Here is a 19,357-nt window from a genome sequence, read left to right as displayed (position 1 = left end):
ACTACATAAAATTTAAGAGTCATTCCTTTGGATGGGAAAATATAAACAGTGGCATCCCTTACAACTGGGCAAGCTAATTTAAAATGTTGTTGGGAATATTGAATGTATACTAGTGTCTTATAAAAAGGAGAGAAATTGTCAACTTGCGAGTTACACGTTAAAAGGGTGTTGAAGAAGAGCAAGGTAGTGTATTTAGGAGAAACATGCCCAGATATCTCAGAGATCATGAGCTCTGAATCAGGACCTGTCACTCAGGAAAGGAACCTACGAAGTATCTTAGATTTGGAACTATTAGAGACCAGAGATTTTTGTTCCGTTCACAAATTTTCAATGTTCAGCTTTCTTTGACAGGCAGTTATATCCTATTGTTATAACAAGAATTATTAGCTCATTTTAGGGATAAGAAATAAAAACTCAGAGTCCAGGTTAACAGAGTTGGTGCAGGCGCTTAACCAGAGCCCTCACTTCTAAGTGCCTGTCACAACACCTCTTAGATCTCATGATTCAGATGAGCCCACAATGGTTTTTAAAACCCAGGAATGGGTATTAGAAACAAGTACCAGAAAGTTAAATTTAACCCTAGAATAGTTAAATGAGTGGTATGTGCATGTATACCTCTACCATCCTGTACCCCATTAAGATGTTTGATTACAGCACGTTTGTATTCCCCGCGCTCAGGAGGCTGAGACAGGAGGATCACACAGGTTTGAGGCCAGCCTCAGCTACTTAGTGAGGCTCTCAGCAACTTAGTGAGACCCTGTTTCAAAATAAAATATAAAATAGGTCTGGGAGTGTAGCCCAGAGGTAGAAGGTCCGTGGGTGCCATCCCCAATACCACACACACACACAAAAAGATGTTTGACTACAATGCACCAATAAATATTTTTCAAAAAAGAAGTACAATCTACTCTATGGAGATAGAATGTATATAACTCTTCTCTGTGAGAAAGAGCCCAGCTGATACTGTGGATGGATTCAGACGCGTTTTCATAAAGGTCCAGAAGACAGACTTACACCCAGCTCTTTATGCAAGTGAGATTCCGAGGGCAGCTCTGCCCTGAAAGGCTGCTGTGCATTTTTTACAAAAGACCCTAAGTGCTAGGCCTGGAGTTAGAACACAGAACCAAGCAAGTCCTGTGGTAACTATTATGTTCTCAGAAGAAATGACATTCTACCACTTGCCTAGGACCTGCTAGGGTTGTTCGCAATCCTAATATAATTTCAGCAGTTTACAAAGTCTCTGTCGATTGCTTTTCTGCTAAGGAAGAATTTAAATTTAAAACAAAAGGATGTGGGTGGGTTTGGATGCATAAAACCCAAATAGGGCTCTCATGTGGCTAAAAGCTCAGTTCTAGGACATAGTAATGTCCGGGGGGGATTCTGGACCCTGGTCACTCAGCACCCCAGACATTGCTCATGAGGGAGGTGGCAGAGAGGACACCGGGCTCAGAGACAACCAGTCCCAACTCCCGCAGCTAGCTCGAAGGGGATATCCTGAAGGAGACATCATAGTGCACCCTTTGATATGAAAATACTATTATTTACCTAATAAACATTGCTAGTGTCCTCACTCTCTGTGGGGACAAGCACTGTAAAGCTAGAGGGCTGGTTCTTCTATAATAAAGTGAATCTGAATGAGCAACTTAAATCAATATTAGGCAGCCAAATTATGTGTATTAATATCTGCACAGCATTAGCATATTCCCAAGTGAGTTTTTTCATTACTAAAAGTAATGCGAGGCTTGACTTCATTTCCCTCGATAGTTACATATATGTGATATAAACTTGGTTAGAAATAACCTTGGTTTGGAATCTAATCCAATTGGAGCTCTGTATATACAGGGATGCGCGCACACACACACACATACACACACACGCACACGCACACGCAGGAACACACATGCAGACATAATCAAGTGTGCATTGTGTGTGTGTGTGTACATTCACACACGGATCCATGGCAGGGCACCACTGTGCAAAGGCTCTCACACGAGAGTGTGCACACAGGTAGAGAGAAAATGGGTCCCTCACATCCTTGGTCCTTTTCAACCTCATCATTATTGCGGTCTTCTCCTGGATGCAAAAGTGTATATAAATCTAACACGTAAATATCCAATGTTGAGAATAAGAGTGAATCAAATACAAAACAAAAGGAGAGCAAAACCTGTCTCAAAGGAATCTGATGAATGTTCCAACCTGTCCTGTCTATGGCGATTCATTTCAAAATCAAGGTACAGATTCTGAAAATTAATAATATCCCTCAACGTCTGGGACTAAAATCAGGGCCCGAGAACTGGGGCGGCTCAACTCCTTGGTGGAAGAGGTTTCTGATGTGGAAGGTGTACAGTGCTACAAGCCGGGAGTCAGCAGCTTGTGTATGGCAGAATCACAATGATGGCTGGAGAATTAACCCAGGCCAGTGCTCTCCGATGCAAAACGATCTGAGCCACATGCATACTTCCAAACTCTCTAGAAGCTACACTAAGCATTTTAAAGAAAAGTTAAATTAATTTTTAAATGTATTTTTTGGTCCTGGAGTTTGAACCCAGAGGCATTCTACTTCCTAGCTATACCCCAGCCCTATTTTATCTTTTTTATTTTGAAACAGGTTCTCACTAAGTTGCTGAGACCAACTTCAAACCTGTGATCTTCCTGTCTCAGCCTTCCAAGTACTGAGATTATGTACATGGTGAGCCACCATGTGTGGCTTTTAAATGTTTCATCAAACCTAAATATTAACATTTCAACATGCACTCAATGTTTAGGGGGGTTTTTTCGTGTGTGGGGGGGGTCTAAGGATGGAACCTAGGGACATTTGACCTCCAAGCTACACCCCCTGCCCTATTTTTTATTTTATTTTATTTTGAAACAGGGTCTCCCTAAGTTGCTAAGGGCCCCACTAAGTAGCTGAGGCTGGCCTCCCGAATGCTGGGATTACAAGTGTGCACCACCATGTCCTGCTTCAATTTTTTTTAAGCTATTAATAAGATCATTTGCATTTTTGTCTGGTTTGTACTCAGTCTTTGAATTCTCGCTCGTGGTTCACAGTTGCAGCCCATCTCGAATCAGACTGGCCACGTTTCAAGGGTCAAGGGCCATGTGTGGTTGGCATATTGGACAGAGCAGGTCGAAGCCTCCAGAATCAGGCCCTAGCAGATCAATGCTGCGGCTCCAACAATCCAATTTATCCCCAAAGCCATATTCTTGCTTCTTATTTTCTGTGCTATCCCAAGGTTGTCTCTTGGCTTTATTTTTGGGGAGCAAAATCATTTAAGGGAAAGCCTTTGCATTGCTGGTGTGGTATTATGAGAAAGAACAAGGCAGTGGTAGGCTTCATCTCAGCCAGGACTTCGAGGATGCAGAGGGTAATGATGAAGACAGTGAAATCCAGGCTCTGGGTGGGCCTCCATGAGAAAACAATTGTGTAATATTATCACCCCAGTGATTCCATGAATCATATCACCCCAAGTCTATGATCTGACTTCATCAGTAAAGAAGCCACACATGCCAGTCTTCTGGCTATTATAGTTTCTGTCTCCAGTGGCCTCAGCACCGCCTCTTTCTTGACAGCTTCTTGACACCTTAAAGATACCTTCCACCTTTCTAGTTTGTTGTAGTAGAAGATGGTAAAAGAAGTTCAAAAAGGAGAATTGCTGCTGGGCATGGTGGCACATGCTTGTAATCCTCACGTTTGGGAGGCTGAGACAGGAGGATCGCGCAGGTTCAAAGCCAGCCGCACTGGCTTAAGAGACCCTGTTTCCAAATAAAATATAAAATAGTTCTGGGAGTGTAGCCAGGACGTAGAAGGGTTCCATCCCCAGTACCACCAAAAGAAAAAAAGAAAGGAGAATTGCTTCCTTCTCTTGGGAACTGTCATGTTCCTGCCTCTTAATTGCATGCATTTCCTCCCAATTAAGTGAGCTCAAACTTCCAAAAGCTAACTTTATTTTCTAAAAAGATTCCATGCATTTGCTCTGCCCCCTACATGGGCCTTTTGCAGAAGAAAGAAAAAAAAATCTAACCAAACTGCCGATGGCCAGGTCTGTAGAAAACCTCTTTTAAATGACATGCTTGGATACGCCACTAGCAACCTCGGTCCACACATTCACAATTTTCCTATTTTCTTTACGATGTTTTGGAAGAGATACAATTGTAAGATCCAAACTTTTTCTGAACATGGGCAGTTTTCCCTCTTTGAGGGTGAAATTGCAACTCACTGTGGACTTATTTCAAAATGAATTTAAGTTAACGTTAGGAAAACGGTCGAACTTTTTTTTTTTTTAAAGCAATTTGAATCAAACCTCAGGACTAGAGGAGTTTTACAGACATTTTAATTATCCATGCCAGCATCCTCCTCCGGAGGTCATTCCATACTCTTCTCCAAAGTTAGAAAGAAATTGCTTTTTTTTAAAAAAAAAATTGTGCAAAATTAGTGAAATATAACCTAAAGAACAACGGGAGCAAACACAGAAACAGGAGAGCATTTAATTAAATCTTCTTTCCTTAGCGTGTTAATGTTAATTAGTTGGGCCCCTATCTTTGAACCAGTTCCGTCCCATAGAATTTTCTGCCCAATGATAGATAAAAAAAAATGTTCTGTATCTGCGTGGTCCAATATGGCAGCCACTAGCCACCTCTACCAGAGTATATTCTCAAAGTAACTAGAAAAACTGAACTTACTTTTTATTTCAACTCAAGTCTTCACATGTGGCTAGTGGCTACCATTGTGGACAGCAGAGTTATATATAGTTTGGGCAGGCCAGGCTCGTTAAAGGCTTTGGGTTTCCACAGGTCTGGAGAGCTAAGACCCATTTAAAATACACAAAGCACTTTATGACTTCTTTTTTGAAAGTATTAAATAATTAAAGAGAACAGCCTCCATGAAGCCACACAAGAAAAAAAAAAAAGTCTGCAAGAAATTCTCCAACGATGGTGCTCCTCTTTGGGATGGGTCGGGGAGGGGGATGGGAAGCTGATGTGCTGATGGAGCTTGAGCCCCGGGGGTCAGTTCCAGCTCCGGCTCTGCCACCAACTCCCCGAGTTCCTGGGACCCTGATCTTCTGACTTAAATGACATTGGAATCCGTTAAACAAACGCCACAGTCTCTCCTTACTCTATCTACTCAGTCTAGCCTGTATTTATTGGGAGATCATTTAAAATAACACTTTATTCTTTGGATGCTATGCTATAAAAAAAAGGTGAGGCTGGTGAGGCTGAGAGGTCCAAGTGCTAAGATAAGGTGATGCTGTAATTAGACCGTATTGTACAGATTACATTTAAAGATTAACCACCACAAAGGTGCATGAATAATTGTAAACAAGTAGGGATGTGGGGTTTTCTGCACGAGCAGCTGGCAGCCTCCTTACATAGAGGCACAGTACCAGTCTTTCTCTTTCTGTCCATGCCTCGACCCCAGGACTTGAGTCTCTGACGCCAGTGGGCAGTCACAGAAGTCCCTGGCAGAGCTGGCTCATGGAAGGGCCAGCACATTCCTGACACTGACTGGTTCCCTCTAGCCAGAGACTTTAAGTAAACCTCTGCTTTGTTAGGAACTTTGAGAAACATCAGAGTATTCTGTAGCACCAATCAGGCTGCACCAAAAATACAGGCATCCAACTAACTCCTGACCTGCATCCACGTAAGACAGAATGCCTGCTTCCTTTCCCACACACCACGTGCGCGGAAAGGCAGGAAGGTGCCCAGGGAACATGACTGATAGTCACAGTGAAACAAACCAAATGCGGAGCTTATGAAAACATCTCGAAATAGAAATCAGACAAACAGAATCACAGGTGAGAATAGAAAAGGAGCATAAGAAGAAAAGTGGGAAGAAGGGGTAAGCCATTTGTTTTGAAAATTAAATGACATTTCAGGAGCCTAAGATGCAGACGCATTCATGAAAGATGAAAGATTGGAGGGTGATGGTAGATACTATTAATCATGTGCTGATCTAGCACTCCGTCCATTTTTCTTCCTCTGCCTCACTCTTGGCAGGAATCTTGACCTTCTGGCAGAATCTCTTTCCCAAAACATACCAATGCAATACTGCTCACGTACAGGTTCTCCAAACCAAATGTCCAGTTATTTTCCCCATTGTGCTCAAACAGGATTCCCCACCGAGCAGCAGAAGGCTCTCAGCAGGGCTGGCACTAGGGCCAGGACCCAGGGGGCAGCCCAGAGGACACATTGTCCAGTTCAGCTCCACGCACACTGGCCTCAAAAAAATACTTGCTGCTCACATCCCTCACGAGTTGGGCAAATGTTGGAGACATCCAATATGCTTCATGGGGCGAGTGAGGGGGCTGGCCTTTGAGCAATATACACAAATCTGAATCTGTGGACCCCTGTCAAACACTATAACACACAATATTGTGTTAGCTTTCCAGGTAGTTTTCCATCACTGCGTTAACACAAACCAACTTAAAAGAGTTGAACTCGTGGTTTTGAAAGTTTCAATCCACAGTCACTTGGTCATGTTGTTCTTGGGCCTATGGCAATGCAGAATAGTATGGCAGAATGCATTCTGGCAGAAGAGATGGAAAAGAAAAGAGAAAGGGCCAGAATCCCACCATCCCCTCAAAACCACGCCCCCAATGACCTAACTTCTTTCAGAAGGCCCCGCCTCTTAAAGGTGTCACCACCTCCCAACAGCGCCACCCTGAGGATGAGCCTTATACAAGACTTTGGGGGACATTTCAGATTCAAACCATAACAAATATGCTTAAGAAGAAAAGTGTCCTTACGTCTGGGTTCTGTATAACCAGATTCATCAGTTACGCCAAATGGACAATGAAGGCTAAAATGACCATCAGGATATCAAGGACCAAAGATTCTCATCAAAGTGAGTGATTTCAGCTGGACATGGTGGCGCACGCTTGCAATCCCAGCACTTGGGAGGCTGAGACAGAAGGATCGCGGTTTGCAGCCAGCCTCAGCTACTTAGTGAGGCCCTCTGCAACACAGTGAGACCCTGTTTCAAAATAAAGAATAAAAAAAAATAGGGTTGGTGGTGTAGCTCAGAGGTAGAATGCCTCTAGTACTAAAACAAAAATAAGTGATTTCTCTCTCTGGCTTAATTTTAGCTTTTTGGATGTTTGATTTGCAAGTTTTTAATCACAATTTTCATGCCTGCGATTTAAAATAAAACAGATAATCAACCTTTCCTGCCAACCGAAGTGATTGTAAAATTCAGTTACCATCAGTTATCATTAAAACAAAGGCAAAGCAATTTCTTTTGCTTGTAATTGAATATCCCAGAAGGAAATTTCTGAAGAATCTAAAGGTCTAAATGAGGACTCCTCGGTGTGAGCATCCATTTCAGTAATGAAGCTGCTTTTTAGTATTGGATCCGTGGAGTTTCTTGTTCCATGTACATACATACGTCTTGCCAGAATTACGACAGTTACCTTTGCCTGCTGCATCTAGGAACATGAGACTGTATATGTCATTGGTTATGACTTCCCCCAATAATGAGTACAAAAATTTCCTTTTTTTTTTTTTTGTGGGTCAGGGGATAAAACCCAGGAGCATTCGACCTCCGAGCTACACCCTCTGCCCTATTTTTTTTTTTATTCTTTATTTTGAAACCGGGTCTCACTGAGTTGCAGAGGGCCTCACGAAGTAGCTGAGACTGTCTGCGAACCGCAATCCTCCAATCTCAACCTCCCGAATGCTAGGATTACAAGCATGCGCCACCACGACTGGCATCCTATTTATCATTAGTAGGGTCAAGACCAGTGTAATAGAAAAAAATAGCCTTATTATATCTGGTCCACTATAGAGCTATAGAAAATCCACATAAATACTGTGATCAATTCAGAAACATGTTTTTTCCAGTTAACGTTTTGATGATACAGTGATGATTTTTACCTTTTTCCATCTGTACTCTTAAAAAAAAAGTCTATGTCAACTTCACTTTTATAATACCACAGGTTTATGTTTTCAAAATCTTAACTTCTTATCTGGGGGTGGAGGGGGCTTTTTAAATATTTACTACTCTACCTTGTTCAATTACTGGAAAATATCTCATTTATTAGTTTGGTTGGCTGGTTATTTTTCTTGACTCTGTTAAATTATCCATTTGGTAATACATTCCTAATAGGCAGAAAGTTCTTATTTCAATTATAAAACCAAATGTAACCCATGATTATTAAGAAAGCTGTTTTGCAAATCAACCATTGTTTATTTCAGAATATAATCAAGTACCATGGGCTAGATTAAAAGCTTAAGAATAAGAATTTTCTTTTTTGCGATTTAAAATAATAAAAGTAATCAAACTTTCCTGCCAATCTAGGTGATTGTGAAAGTTAATTACCCGCAGTTATCATTAAAACAAAGGCACGGCAATTTCTTTTACACGTAATTGAATATTCCAGAAGAAAATTTCTGAAGAGTTCTCAGAAAATGTATTTTCAAATTAATTTTAACTTGATTATTTCATTTGTTACGTCTCGGTTGGTTACTTGGAATAAATGACACACTTGGGTGATAAAGTTAAACAACCGACGTGAGGAATTACTCTCAGGAAAATCAGATGACTGGGTTTAGTACTGAACACATGAATGGAGCTTGGCTCGCAGGAGCACAGCCTCAAGCTGCACAGCTGCTCATCTAAGAGAAGTGGGGCTGTGTCGAGTTCCCTTTCTATGTGTTGGTCCCAACAGAACCCACAGGTCCTTTTCTTATCCTCCACACTCTACTGCGGCCTAGGGCTTCCAAAGCTGTTCCATCAGACCTACAGCTACCTGAACAGAAAGAAAACCTCCTACGTCATCAGCAGCAATAAATGCCCCAGTCACACTGGCAGGCTGCTGCTTATGGCCCTGGAGGCATGAGTTTCCAGGAAGAGAAGCCCCGGGTCAAAGGATCAAACCCCTTAGGAACTCAAAAGGAGGCCACCAACTTCTACATTTCCCAGCCTTAGGCCTTCCACTGGGATCTGCCTTCTCCCTGAAATGCCTCTCTGTCTATCTGCATTCTGAAAAAGTCCTACCTGCGCTCCGAGGTCCGGCTCAAGTATCAGCCTTACTACCGCTCCACTCTGAGGCAATTAATCCTAGCCCTGCACTCCGCTCCCCAGAATTCACCTTATTATACTGAACAAAGGCTGCTCCTTGCTGGTCAGTCTCTGCTTCCCGTGGTAGGGAGAGGACCTTGACTCCTCTTCCCAATCAAACATTCAGAACAAGGCCTGAAAGCTGGGAGACCTTCAGGGAATGCTTAATGGACTCCAAACTCAAGACCGATTGCAGCATGTGATAAAAGAAGCCGATTTTAAGTGTGTTGGACTTGTTTCTGAATCTAAAGACTGAGCCAATGAGTACCTTCTTTGTTTGTCCTTCCTCAAGGGAGAAAATATATTCGCACCAAGAACTTATTAAGTGTTAACATTTGTGCTGAATACTCCACACCCATCATCTCATTGAACCCCTAAGTACTCCCATCAGAGCCCCATCATCAGTAGTAGCCCCATTGACAGATGAGGAAGCTGATTCTCAGTGAAGTTAAGATACCCAGCTGGTATGTGATGGAGTCAGAATCCAATGACAAGGATCCCAGAACTCTAGGGCTAGAAGGAGTCCCTGGATTGTCTCCTCAGTAGTTAACCTCCTTGAAGCTGAGGCGTATCACTTAAGGCCAAGCATGTGGCAGGCCCTTGCATCGGATTAATAGGTTGATGAAGCGTACTAACTTCTCAGACTCCGGTCTTTGCCTGAGAGAACGCAGCTGCCACAGACAGGCTCCATTCTTTCCTGCCCAACACCTCTCACAGGTGTGAATTGCTTGTGTCTTCTGAATTATTCATGATCCACACAATGGTAAGTGTGATTAACAGGACTATAATTCAGTATTTTTTGAGACAAGGCATCTGATGAATTGGTGGATTAGCCAATGCGCAAGATAGGCTGATTCATACCAAATAATATATCCATGTCTACTTTTCCAATTTCAGCTTTCATGCAATTTCCTGGTCTCTGCTAGGATTAAAAACAGTGGTACATAAAGCGGGAAAGAGAACCATTATAAGCATCCCTACTCTATCTGCAAAGCAATTACCATCATCTAAAGCTTCTAGCGTGCGGCCTTAAAACAACATATTCTTCCCAGGGCTGAGTTAGAATTTCTCAATCAGGTTTCTTAAACTCTACGAAGATCTGAAAATTCAGATGCCACAGCGTCTGTAATTTATGCCACCGGTAAATCATGCGATAATACAGTCTCCTCGTCCTTCCTTCCTTCTTCTTCCCCTCTGCCACCCCCCGCCCATCCGTTCACTTCTGAGTGGGGAGTTTGCTGAGAGAAGTAACCATAGGCTAATAAGAAGCCAACACCACTGCATTTTAAATTCAGTGTTAGTCAACCAAAATGAATTGAAAAGCAGCAGCCGTGGTTTGAGGGAACTAAAAATACGCTGTAGCATCTGCTGAGTTCTCAGAATCAAAACCACTGGCGGCCAACTTGTTGCTCCTCTTAATAAGATATGACTGTGCGGCCCCATTGGCTGCCCCTACCAGAAACTTAAACGGCATGGTACACCTAGCAACGCTAAGTGTATTCGTTGGCAGTGTCAAGGAAAGGAGATGCCACTTCCCTGGAACTCTGCCTGCCAAAGAAGGATGGCAGCTGGCTTTCAAGTGATCACCTTGAGCCACGTCACCACTGCACCCCAGTTAAACTCACCTTGCCTTTATCACTTAACTAGCTAGGCATCTAGAGATGCGGTTCCCTTTATGCCTGGCTGGCTGTCCCATGCCTCCAAAAGGTATCTCTCCCTAGGAGTTTAATTTGGGGGTAAGATTAAGGGAATGCAATAGGCTGTGACACCGTGTTAATATATGGAGCATGGCCATTAGGACTTCAAGATCTTCTTGACCCTTGAGTGCTGCACAACACACTTAACGTTTGACAGCTGTCCCTCTAGGGGTTGTTGTTAAAGTTCTCCCTGGCCAGAGGGGAGAGAAATTCTGCCTACCCAGCACCATTCTGATTAGAAGCCAGTCACTGTCAGAAACTAGTAGGGTTGCTTCTATTGATTACTTTGGGTTCATTAGCAATTGTTTTTTCCTCTTTAGTGAGACCTGCTGATCAGCCCTAGGAAAGCTTAAAGAAGCCCTCCCCTGGGCTCAGCCACATTTAAAAGGTGGAGAGGAAAGTAAAATTATAGATTATGACAGGAAAATGTCTCAGGGGCCACATAGGAAAATCACACACACGTTCCAAGAGTCAGAGTTTGGGCTCGACCTCCCTTTCCCTAAACCCATTGCAGTCAGGACGGAAACGCACAATCTCTTCATTATCGTTTATCTCAGACCCTTGTCCCAAGCCACTGACTCTACGGAGCTAATTTCTGAAACAAACAAAGAAATCTAAGTCTTCCAGGTGCGAGGGCTCGACCCGCTCCGCTCCGGAGCGGGGTGCCCAAGGTAGCGGGCGCGGCACCGCAAACACGTCGGGGCGCCGGCAATGCCACAACCCTGCCCGCCGGCCAGCCCCTGGCTTCAGCTTCGCGGAAAGTGCTGGGCTGCCCGGCTCGGCTGCCCCGCGCCCCAGCCCCAGCCCGTGCGCCCCAGCCTGTGCGCCCCTCGCCCCTCGCCCCAGCCCGTGCGCCCCTCGCCCCTCGCCCCAGCCCGTGCGCCCCTCGCCCCTCGCCCCAGCCCGTGCGCCCCTCGCCCCTCGCCCCAGCCCGTGCGCCCCTCGCCCCTCGCCCCAGCCCGTGCGCGGTCCGACTTCGGGCGCCAGGTGCACCGGCTCCGGGTAGGTGCGGGCGGACCCAGCCCGGGAGCGGGCAGCGGGCAGCGGGCAGCGGGCAGCGGGCAGCGGGCGGGACGGCCACAGGTAGTCTCCCCGCCCCAGGGCGCGGGTCCCGCGCGGCCACTCACCGGAGGACACGGAGGAGCCGGACAGGCTGGAGTTGCTGGACGCGGCCATCCCGGCGCCCGCGCGTCGCTGCGGCTCAGCCCCGGTGCGGACGCGGCCGCCGCTGCCCCCGCGGCCCCCAGCCCATGGCCAAGGGCCGGCCTCCGGACCGCCGCGCTTCCTGCTTGGCCGGCTGCCGCCGCCGCTCCGCGGTGGTTCCTCCCTCCCGCGCCTCGCCCGCCGGTGTCGGGGCGCCGGGCGCGCAGGGCGGCGGGCGGCGATCGCTCAGCCCACCCCCGGCCGCCGCCGCGCTCGGCTGCGGGGACCTGGGCGCCCGCGCCCCCCGCCGCCTGCCCGGCCCTCCGGCCCCCGCCCGCCGCGCTCGGGGCGGCCCCGGCCCGGAGGGAGGCAGACAGACGGAGCGACCTCCCCCTTCTCCCTCCGCCCCGGCTCCGCTGCTCGCACACAAAGGAAGGAGCGGGGACGCGGGCGCTCGGCTGCTCCGGCCGCCTCGGGCCGCAGGGGGAGCTCGGACGCGGGGCGGGAGGGACTGGACGGGAGTGGGCCCCGAGGGGCTGGGGCGGCGCCGGGCGCGGGACCAGCCCGGCTCCTGGGGCTGGAAGGGGACCCGGGCGGGGGTCGCCGCTCCCCGCCGGGCTCAGGAGCACCGAGCCCGAGCGGGTGGGGGATCCCGAGGCCGCAGGCTGGGTCACTAAGGGCACGGTGCTGGGCAGAGGGGGCCTGGGTGCCGGGGGACGGTGGAGCGCCCCTTTAGCTCCCTTCCAACTTGTCCTTTGTTGTCCTGGCCCTGCCAGAAAGGTACATTTCCTACAACCCCCGGGGAAGCCTCTCCAGCCTCACTTAAGGACCCCAGCCACGGACAGTGCACACGGGTCCTCTGGGCTTCTGAGGCTGGCCTTCAAAGAGATAGAGTCCCAAACGTCATGAGGCCCGCACAAAGCCGGTGTCAAAGCGAAAGAGGTTCTCTGGCTGCGCCTTGCAAAAGATCCTCACAAAGGCACTAAGACTTGGCTGCAGGTGCCTGGGCCCTTTCAGGATGAGGAACCCCTTAGGTGTGCGAGAGAACGCCGCTGGGGCGCAAGGTGTGTACCTTCCTCCGGTATTTAAACCTAAATTAATTTCACTGGGAGGAAATATCGTGGAGATTTTTTTTTAAGTCTATTTCACGCTCCCAGCAGGGTAATCGGTTCTTTCAATCCTGAAGCCACAGAAAACTGTGAAATTTAACAGAAATTGTTAGATCAAAGGCAAAAGCGAACATTAAAGGAATCAAAGTACTCTCATTATATAGCAAAATGGAAAGTGTTCGCATCGGGGGTAGTTCGATTTCAAAAACATGGTTAAAAGGACATAGTCCATTTAAAAATTATCAGGAGTGACCCAGGGACGGCAGCCACGTCCTGGGGGATCCGCACCTACCAAACACCTAACGCTCAGTGAATAATAAATGTTAAATTATCACAAAATGCACTCATGTCACATTTTCTAGTTGATTTAAACCTTTTTAAAAAAATTCCCTCCAGGATACCATTCCAGTGTGACCTCCCAATATATATATATATATATATATATATATATATATATATATATATATATATATATATATATATATTAAATATGGCTTGCAGAAGAGTAAATCTCTGTGAGCACTCTCTCCTGAGTCACAGGGAACTGTGACTTCTTAGCCCTCATTAGCATGGAACAACCCTGTCTGGGTCAAAGAAACTCAAACATCAACAATTCCCCGCCCCCATTTTTTTTTTCAGGTGCAACAAAGCCTTGATATGGCCTCATCTGATGCCTCCCTGGACATCACCCATCACACCCTTGACTTCTCAATCAGAATAGAACTTCCTGTTTCCCCAGAGGGTTTTGTCTGTTTGTGTTGGTGTGTGTGTGTGTGTTTACTGGGTATTGAATCCAGGGTGTTCTACCTCTGAGCTGCCCCCAGTCCTTTTTATTGTTATTATATTTTGTTCTGAAATTAGGTCTCAGTAAGTTGCTGAGGCTGGCCTCAAACTTTCAATCCTGTTTCAGCCTCCCAAGGATTGGGATTACAGGAGTGCACCACCATGCCGGCTCCCAGAGCTCCTTTGATTGGAGACAGCATTTCCTTATTTGATTAATCTCTATGCATTGCTCCAGATCTTTGGAGGGTGGACTCAAATATATTACCCAGTTCAATTTAATCATCTGGGTTATCTGTGTTCAAACTCTGTCTCTGCCACTGGTTAGCTATGAGATTGCGAGCAGGTTACTTAAGGTCACTGAGCCCTGATTTCTCCACCTGCAACAAAAGCACCAATGATGTACAGGATGCCGCAAAGGTTGAACAAGATGCCCTGTGTGAAGCCAGGAGACACCCGGCAGAAAGCTGTGTTGCAGAAGTGATTGGAAACTGTCCCCTAGAAAGATGGAGTCTACAGTTTGAACAACTTTCTCTTCCTCCACCGGCATCTGGAGATAACCAATCAGCAGTGACTTAGTTCATTAAAAAACTTTCTCATTTGGGGCCCAAAGTTTATACTTTTTTTTTTTTTTTTGCCCCAAACTGAGCAATAGACAATGGCTTTCATTATTCCTCATAGAAATCTTACAACAGAAAGTTAGATTCTGTTTCCAAAGTTCGGGCGATAGTATTTGCCTTCGTAGAGCTTTAGTTAGAGAACATAAGACAAGCCCCCTATAAAAGATGTCATTTTTACTATTGAAATTGAGAGGTGGAGAGATGGAGCAGTGCTTGCTGCTAACGCACCCTCCCTCCCTGTCCACACAAGCCTTGCACAAAAGTAGAAATGAAGAAGACTCGTGAGGCAAAGTCCCCTGCCTGTTGGTAGGAGAATAGACAGTAACTCTAAAGCCCATTATTTTGAAGAATAAACATAAAGCTGCAGATTCAGGACCGAAATCTGAAAGCGGGGGGACCATTGGGATCCGCAGAGCGTAGCCTGTGGGGAGACGTCAGCAGGATGGCTGCTCGCTGGCTTCATTCTTCAACGCAGAGGCCTGGGCCCTCCTTACCAGTAAATTAGCAAATGGGTCTGAAACAACCTGTGAACCCCCTTCTCCGACATAGGCTCAGGAAACTGCGTGTGGACATTTCGAAGTATTTCTTCAAATGGAACCAATGAGAAAATAAATAGTTCGTATATTGTATTCACTCTTGTGTGGCTTGAAGTGATTCCATTTGCCAGGGGAAAAGGGAATATTGGTTCTACAAAGGTCTTAGATCTGTCTGAAATCTAACCTGTCATCTCAGAATTATTTTAGATATCTCTACCATCTTTCTTCAGATATGAAGATCTGTGGCTGAAACGAGTACTGTGGAAAATGTGGTCTTCACAGGATTGAAGATGACCATTTGGCTTTCACCTGGCATTCAAAGGCTTCCAATTTCCCCTTCCCAAGTTTATTGCTCATTCTCCCTCCACAAATAACCTTCTCTCACTGTTCCCTGTGCCTCTTCAGCCAGCAGCAGGGCTCTTCACCGGGTTCTACCCGCTTCCTGCCCCTCCCGTGATGACTTGCCCAGAACGCACTTTGTCTGGAGAACCCTCTCTGACTCCCCAGCCAGACACCATCTCCCCTGCAGCTGAATTCCCCAGAGTCCTTCTGTACTTTTCACTGGCAGATCTCTGCTCCGTCCCGTTTTAATGGTGCTTTAGGGGTCTATTTTCTCTCCCTGGCCCATTAAATTTTCCCCACGGGCAGGATCCTTATCTGCCTACCCCAATATCCTCTACCATGTCTTGTATAAGTGCTCAGTAAACATTTGCTGAATAAATGAGCAAACCAAGACAGCAATGCCTTCCTACAGGGGTCTCATGTACACCTCAGTCACTGAGACCACCGAGCAGCACAGAACAAGGCCATGGGTGATGCTTCTAGAACACACAGGGCAGCGATGGGTGTGTAGGGACACCGTCTTTGCCAGTGAAGGGGGAAACTGAAGGGATGGGAACAAAAGGACATTTTGGAGGAGGAAAGGTTGGTCCCCGCCCTGCCCGCCATCCCTGGCTGTTCTGTGGCTGGTACAACTTGTGTGATTTATTGTTTACGGGTAGCTCTTACATGACTGTAATCTGTTTATTTTCTTTTAGTGTCCCTTTGAAGTTTAAAAGCAGACAGGAAAACACCTCAGGGAGAATGTGGCCTGCCTGGTGGTGGGCACTGCGCTCTCTCCTTTCAGGTGCTCTGGGGTGCTTCTCGGTGAAGGTCATTCCCTTTCTTTCCCTGTGCTAAACAAAATGAAATATTTCTTACTCTCAAGATTAATCCGGTGGCTGGCGCTCACAGGAGAACAGTGGAGCTATTCGTCAAGTAGCTTTAAATATTTCATGGCAAATAAGTCTACCGTCGCCTGGCAAGTGGCCCTTTTTTTCTGCCATCAATTTCTCAATATCAGTCTACTCCTTGTGGCTGTGAGAACTGCTTCCCTTTGTAGTTCAAGTCCTACTTCGAATACAAAGATAACTAGTTCTGTTAGAGAGAAAACATTGGCTCTTTGGAGGTACTGTCAGGAGGACTGGAGGCATCAGCTGGAAAGCGCTCAGCTCCCTTAGAAGTGTGCAGGCAGCTGGGAGCCAGCTCCCCACGCAGGTAGCAGCCCTGCCTTCCATCCACAAAGCAGAGTCCACACCTGGGGACAAAGGGAGGCTGCCTCAGCTACCCAGTCCCCCGTGTGCATTGCCTGCAGCTGGGGACCCCTAGTGGCCACCTCGCTGCAGGCCCAGATATTTCTGCTTCTTGCCCATGAGCAGCCAAGGGATGTGGGGTGTTGTCTGGAGTTCCTTTTTGGCCACTTCGCACGGGAGGATTACAGTATATGCCCACAAGGGCACGCACGCACACACACACACACACACACACACACACACACACACACACACACACACGGGTCAGCTACATGAGAGCGAGACACAGCAAGGGACAGAGGAAGAAATGAGGGCTTTTCTTTGTTAAGAAACAATAAGCATAGAGTTCCAAAGTCATCAATTATGCTTTCTTGTATGTATTGCATCTTCTGGCTTTGTTTTCTGACATTTAAGATCAGAAATTTCTTTTCTGCCTTCGTTGTCCTAAGAGAAATCCAGGGTAAACTAAAGGGAAGAGACCCATAAGCTCGCTCTGGGTCAAAGTGTGGCGTGAGTTTGCTTTTCGTGGCTTCTAGGGGGTCCTCCTGGCTTTAGGCTCTTTTGCTCCCAAAACTGGCTTTCATAAAGCCATCCTGTGGGTTTAGTCTCTCCTCAGTGTTCATTTATTCGTGTGTTTGTTAATTCACGCAGGAATGTTTACTAAGCACTCGCTGTGTCAGGAAGTGTACCATTTCCCTGGGAGTGAAGAGATGGGGAATCGTCCTTGCCTTGGGGACCCTACAACATCCTGCCCTCCATCGCTTTGTGGGATGCTTAGATTTCCATCGCAGCAGGGTGTGAAAGCACAGAAACGATCTCCAGCGAGCACTGCAGTGCGCCTCCATGCTGCCATTTCTTTATTCTCAGCAGTTGTTGATTTTGTTAACAAAACCTCCAAAATTAAATCTCAACACTGATTCTAGACAAGTGGTGTTTTCTCATTCGCAAGTTTAGCTTTCCACCCAAAGAACAGAGTGGATATGGTACCGATATTAGGTCCATAAGGACATTTCTGTGGGTGACAGGTCACATGTACCATTGTGGTCCCTTAAGATAATATTGGAGCTGAAAACGTCCCGTTGCCTGGGGACATGGTAGCTGTCATGAGCTTGTACTAGGAGCCATTACTCAGGTGTTTGTGAAGATGCTGGTGGAAACAAAGGTGTTAACTGATAAAAGTACAGAACATGCAATTAGGCACGTGCACAATACTATATAATGATCCCAAATGACTACGTTACCGGCTTACGTACTTACCCTAAGTTTTGTCATCATTTCAGAGCATACTCCACTTATAAAGTTTACTGTCTAGTGTATGGCTACGCCACACAATTCTGGCAGAGCCTGATATATCTGGTGTTTATCAGGGGAGGATTGACCTAAACCATCTAGGTTTGTGTGTGTACATGCTATGATGTTTGCACAGCAATGAAACCGCCTTGTGACGTGTTTCTCAGAAAGAATCCCGTCATTAATACATGACTGTACTGTGACTGTTCTCGGACCTTGCCCCAAGAAAATCTGAATCAGTATGTCCATTTCTTTCTCTGTGGCAGCTATAAATTCAACAACAAAACAGAGCTTTTTTGGGGGGAGGGAGCGATTTTAAGTGGACACTGGGGGAAAGCTAATAGACAAAATATCCGGGCCCATCTTCTGATACAGAGAACATATTTTAGCCTTTTACAATTATCTCAGATTGTAAAGCAAAAGGAAGTGATTCTGGAAACTTTAATATGTTTCTGAGGAGTCAGGAAGACCCCATCGCAAGACTAGTTTGTCATCTATTAGCTGTGTGCCCTTGAGCAAGTAACTTCAGCTTAGTTTTGTGATCTTTAAGATGGGGTTAGGAATCCCAATTTTCAGAGTTTGTGAGAACCAATTGAAATAACAAGCGCCAAGTAGTGTCCAGATAGAAGCCCGTTTGTGATCCTGGAGCTCAGGACGACTGTCTTGCTCCTTGGGGCCAAGCGCAGTGTGCTATACCTGCCTTTCTAGAATAGTCTGAAATGGTTGTAGTGTTCAAAAGTAATTTTCATTTCTACCTACACCCCGCACTCTCCCCTGTGCGAGGGTCTCAAAACAGATGAGTTAGGCCTGGGCTCAATCTGAATTCAGATCCTGATTTCAGCTGCATACATATTGTTTGAAAGCCTTGGACAAGTCACTTAACCTTTCTGAGTCGTGATCTTCTCTTCTCCTCTCTCTCTCACACACACACACACACACACACACACACACACCCCACTAAGCACATCAGAACATCTCCCCCACCCATTCTCCACCAGAGAGAGCCCTGACTTCAGCGAGAGTCTAGGCAGATTGCCTAAGCTGTCAAACGTGACCCCTGTAAGACAAAAGGCAGGAAAGTGAGACTGGATGGCGGCTCCTGTTGCTTCCGTGACTATCATGACCATTCTTGTCACAGTTTCTGCCGCTAGTGATGGATGGAAAAAACACCATCCGCATGGGCGTCTTTACTGTGTGCAAGGTCCATGCTTAGCACTCTGTGTTATAAAATATACATAGCGATCCCATCAGCCGAATCACTACCTCCATTTTCAACCGGGGGAACTGAGACCAAAAAAAAAAAAAAAAAAAAAAGAAAAAGAAAAAACTTAAATAACATCATAATCAAAATATACAACAACTCTATCTGCTGGGCTTATCACCTCCACTTTGTTAAGATAACCAAAAATACAAGAACACAAATAATTTGCCAAACTCACAGCTACAAATTTGCATCCAGCTTTGGCTGTTCTTTGCAGAACTCACCCGGAGAAAACTCACACTTGAGTTGTGTTTGAAGTTTCTGCTTGGGGTTAAATATTTTGCTGTTGGAGCCT

At 46.1% G+C, this 19,357-nt stretch overlaps 1 protein-coding gene across 2 annotated transcripts in view; it reads right to left on the bottom strand.

The window, feature by feature from the left end:
- The window catches only part of CHN2 (chimerin 2), a gene marked incomplete at both ends in the record, with an annotated part of 270,186 nt that extends 258,258 nt beyond the window's left edge, over positions 1-11,928 (bottom strand). For both annotated transcript variants that reach the window (XM_080700818.1, XM_080700819.1), the window contains one exon: positions 11,880-11,928. In XM_080700818.1, the coding sequence (XP_080556944.1) occupies positions 11,880-11,928 (49 nt within the window). The remainder of the gene's footprint in view (positions 1-11,879) is intronic.
- Between the last annotated feature and the right edge of the window lie 7,429 nt (positions 11,929-19,357).

This window comes from Muscardinus avellanarius, assembly GCF_963383645.1.
Source record: "Muscardinus avellanarius genome assembly, chromosome: 9".
In the NCBI taxonomy this organism is placed as follows: Eukaryota; Metazoa; Chordata; class Mammalia; order Rodentia; family Gliridae; genus Muscardinus; species Muscardinus avellanarius.
Note: the sequence above shows the minus strand (reverse complement) of the source record. Positions and strands in the feature narration are given on the sequence as shown.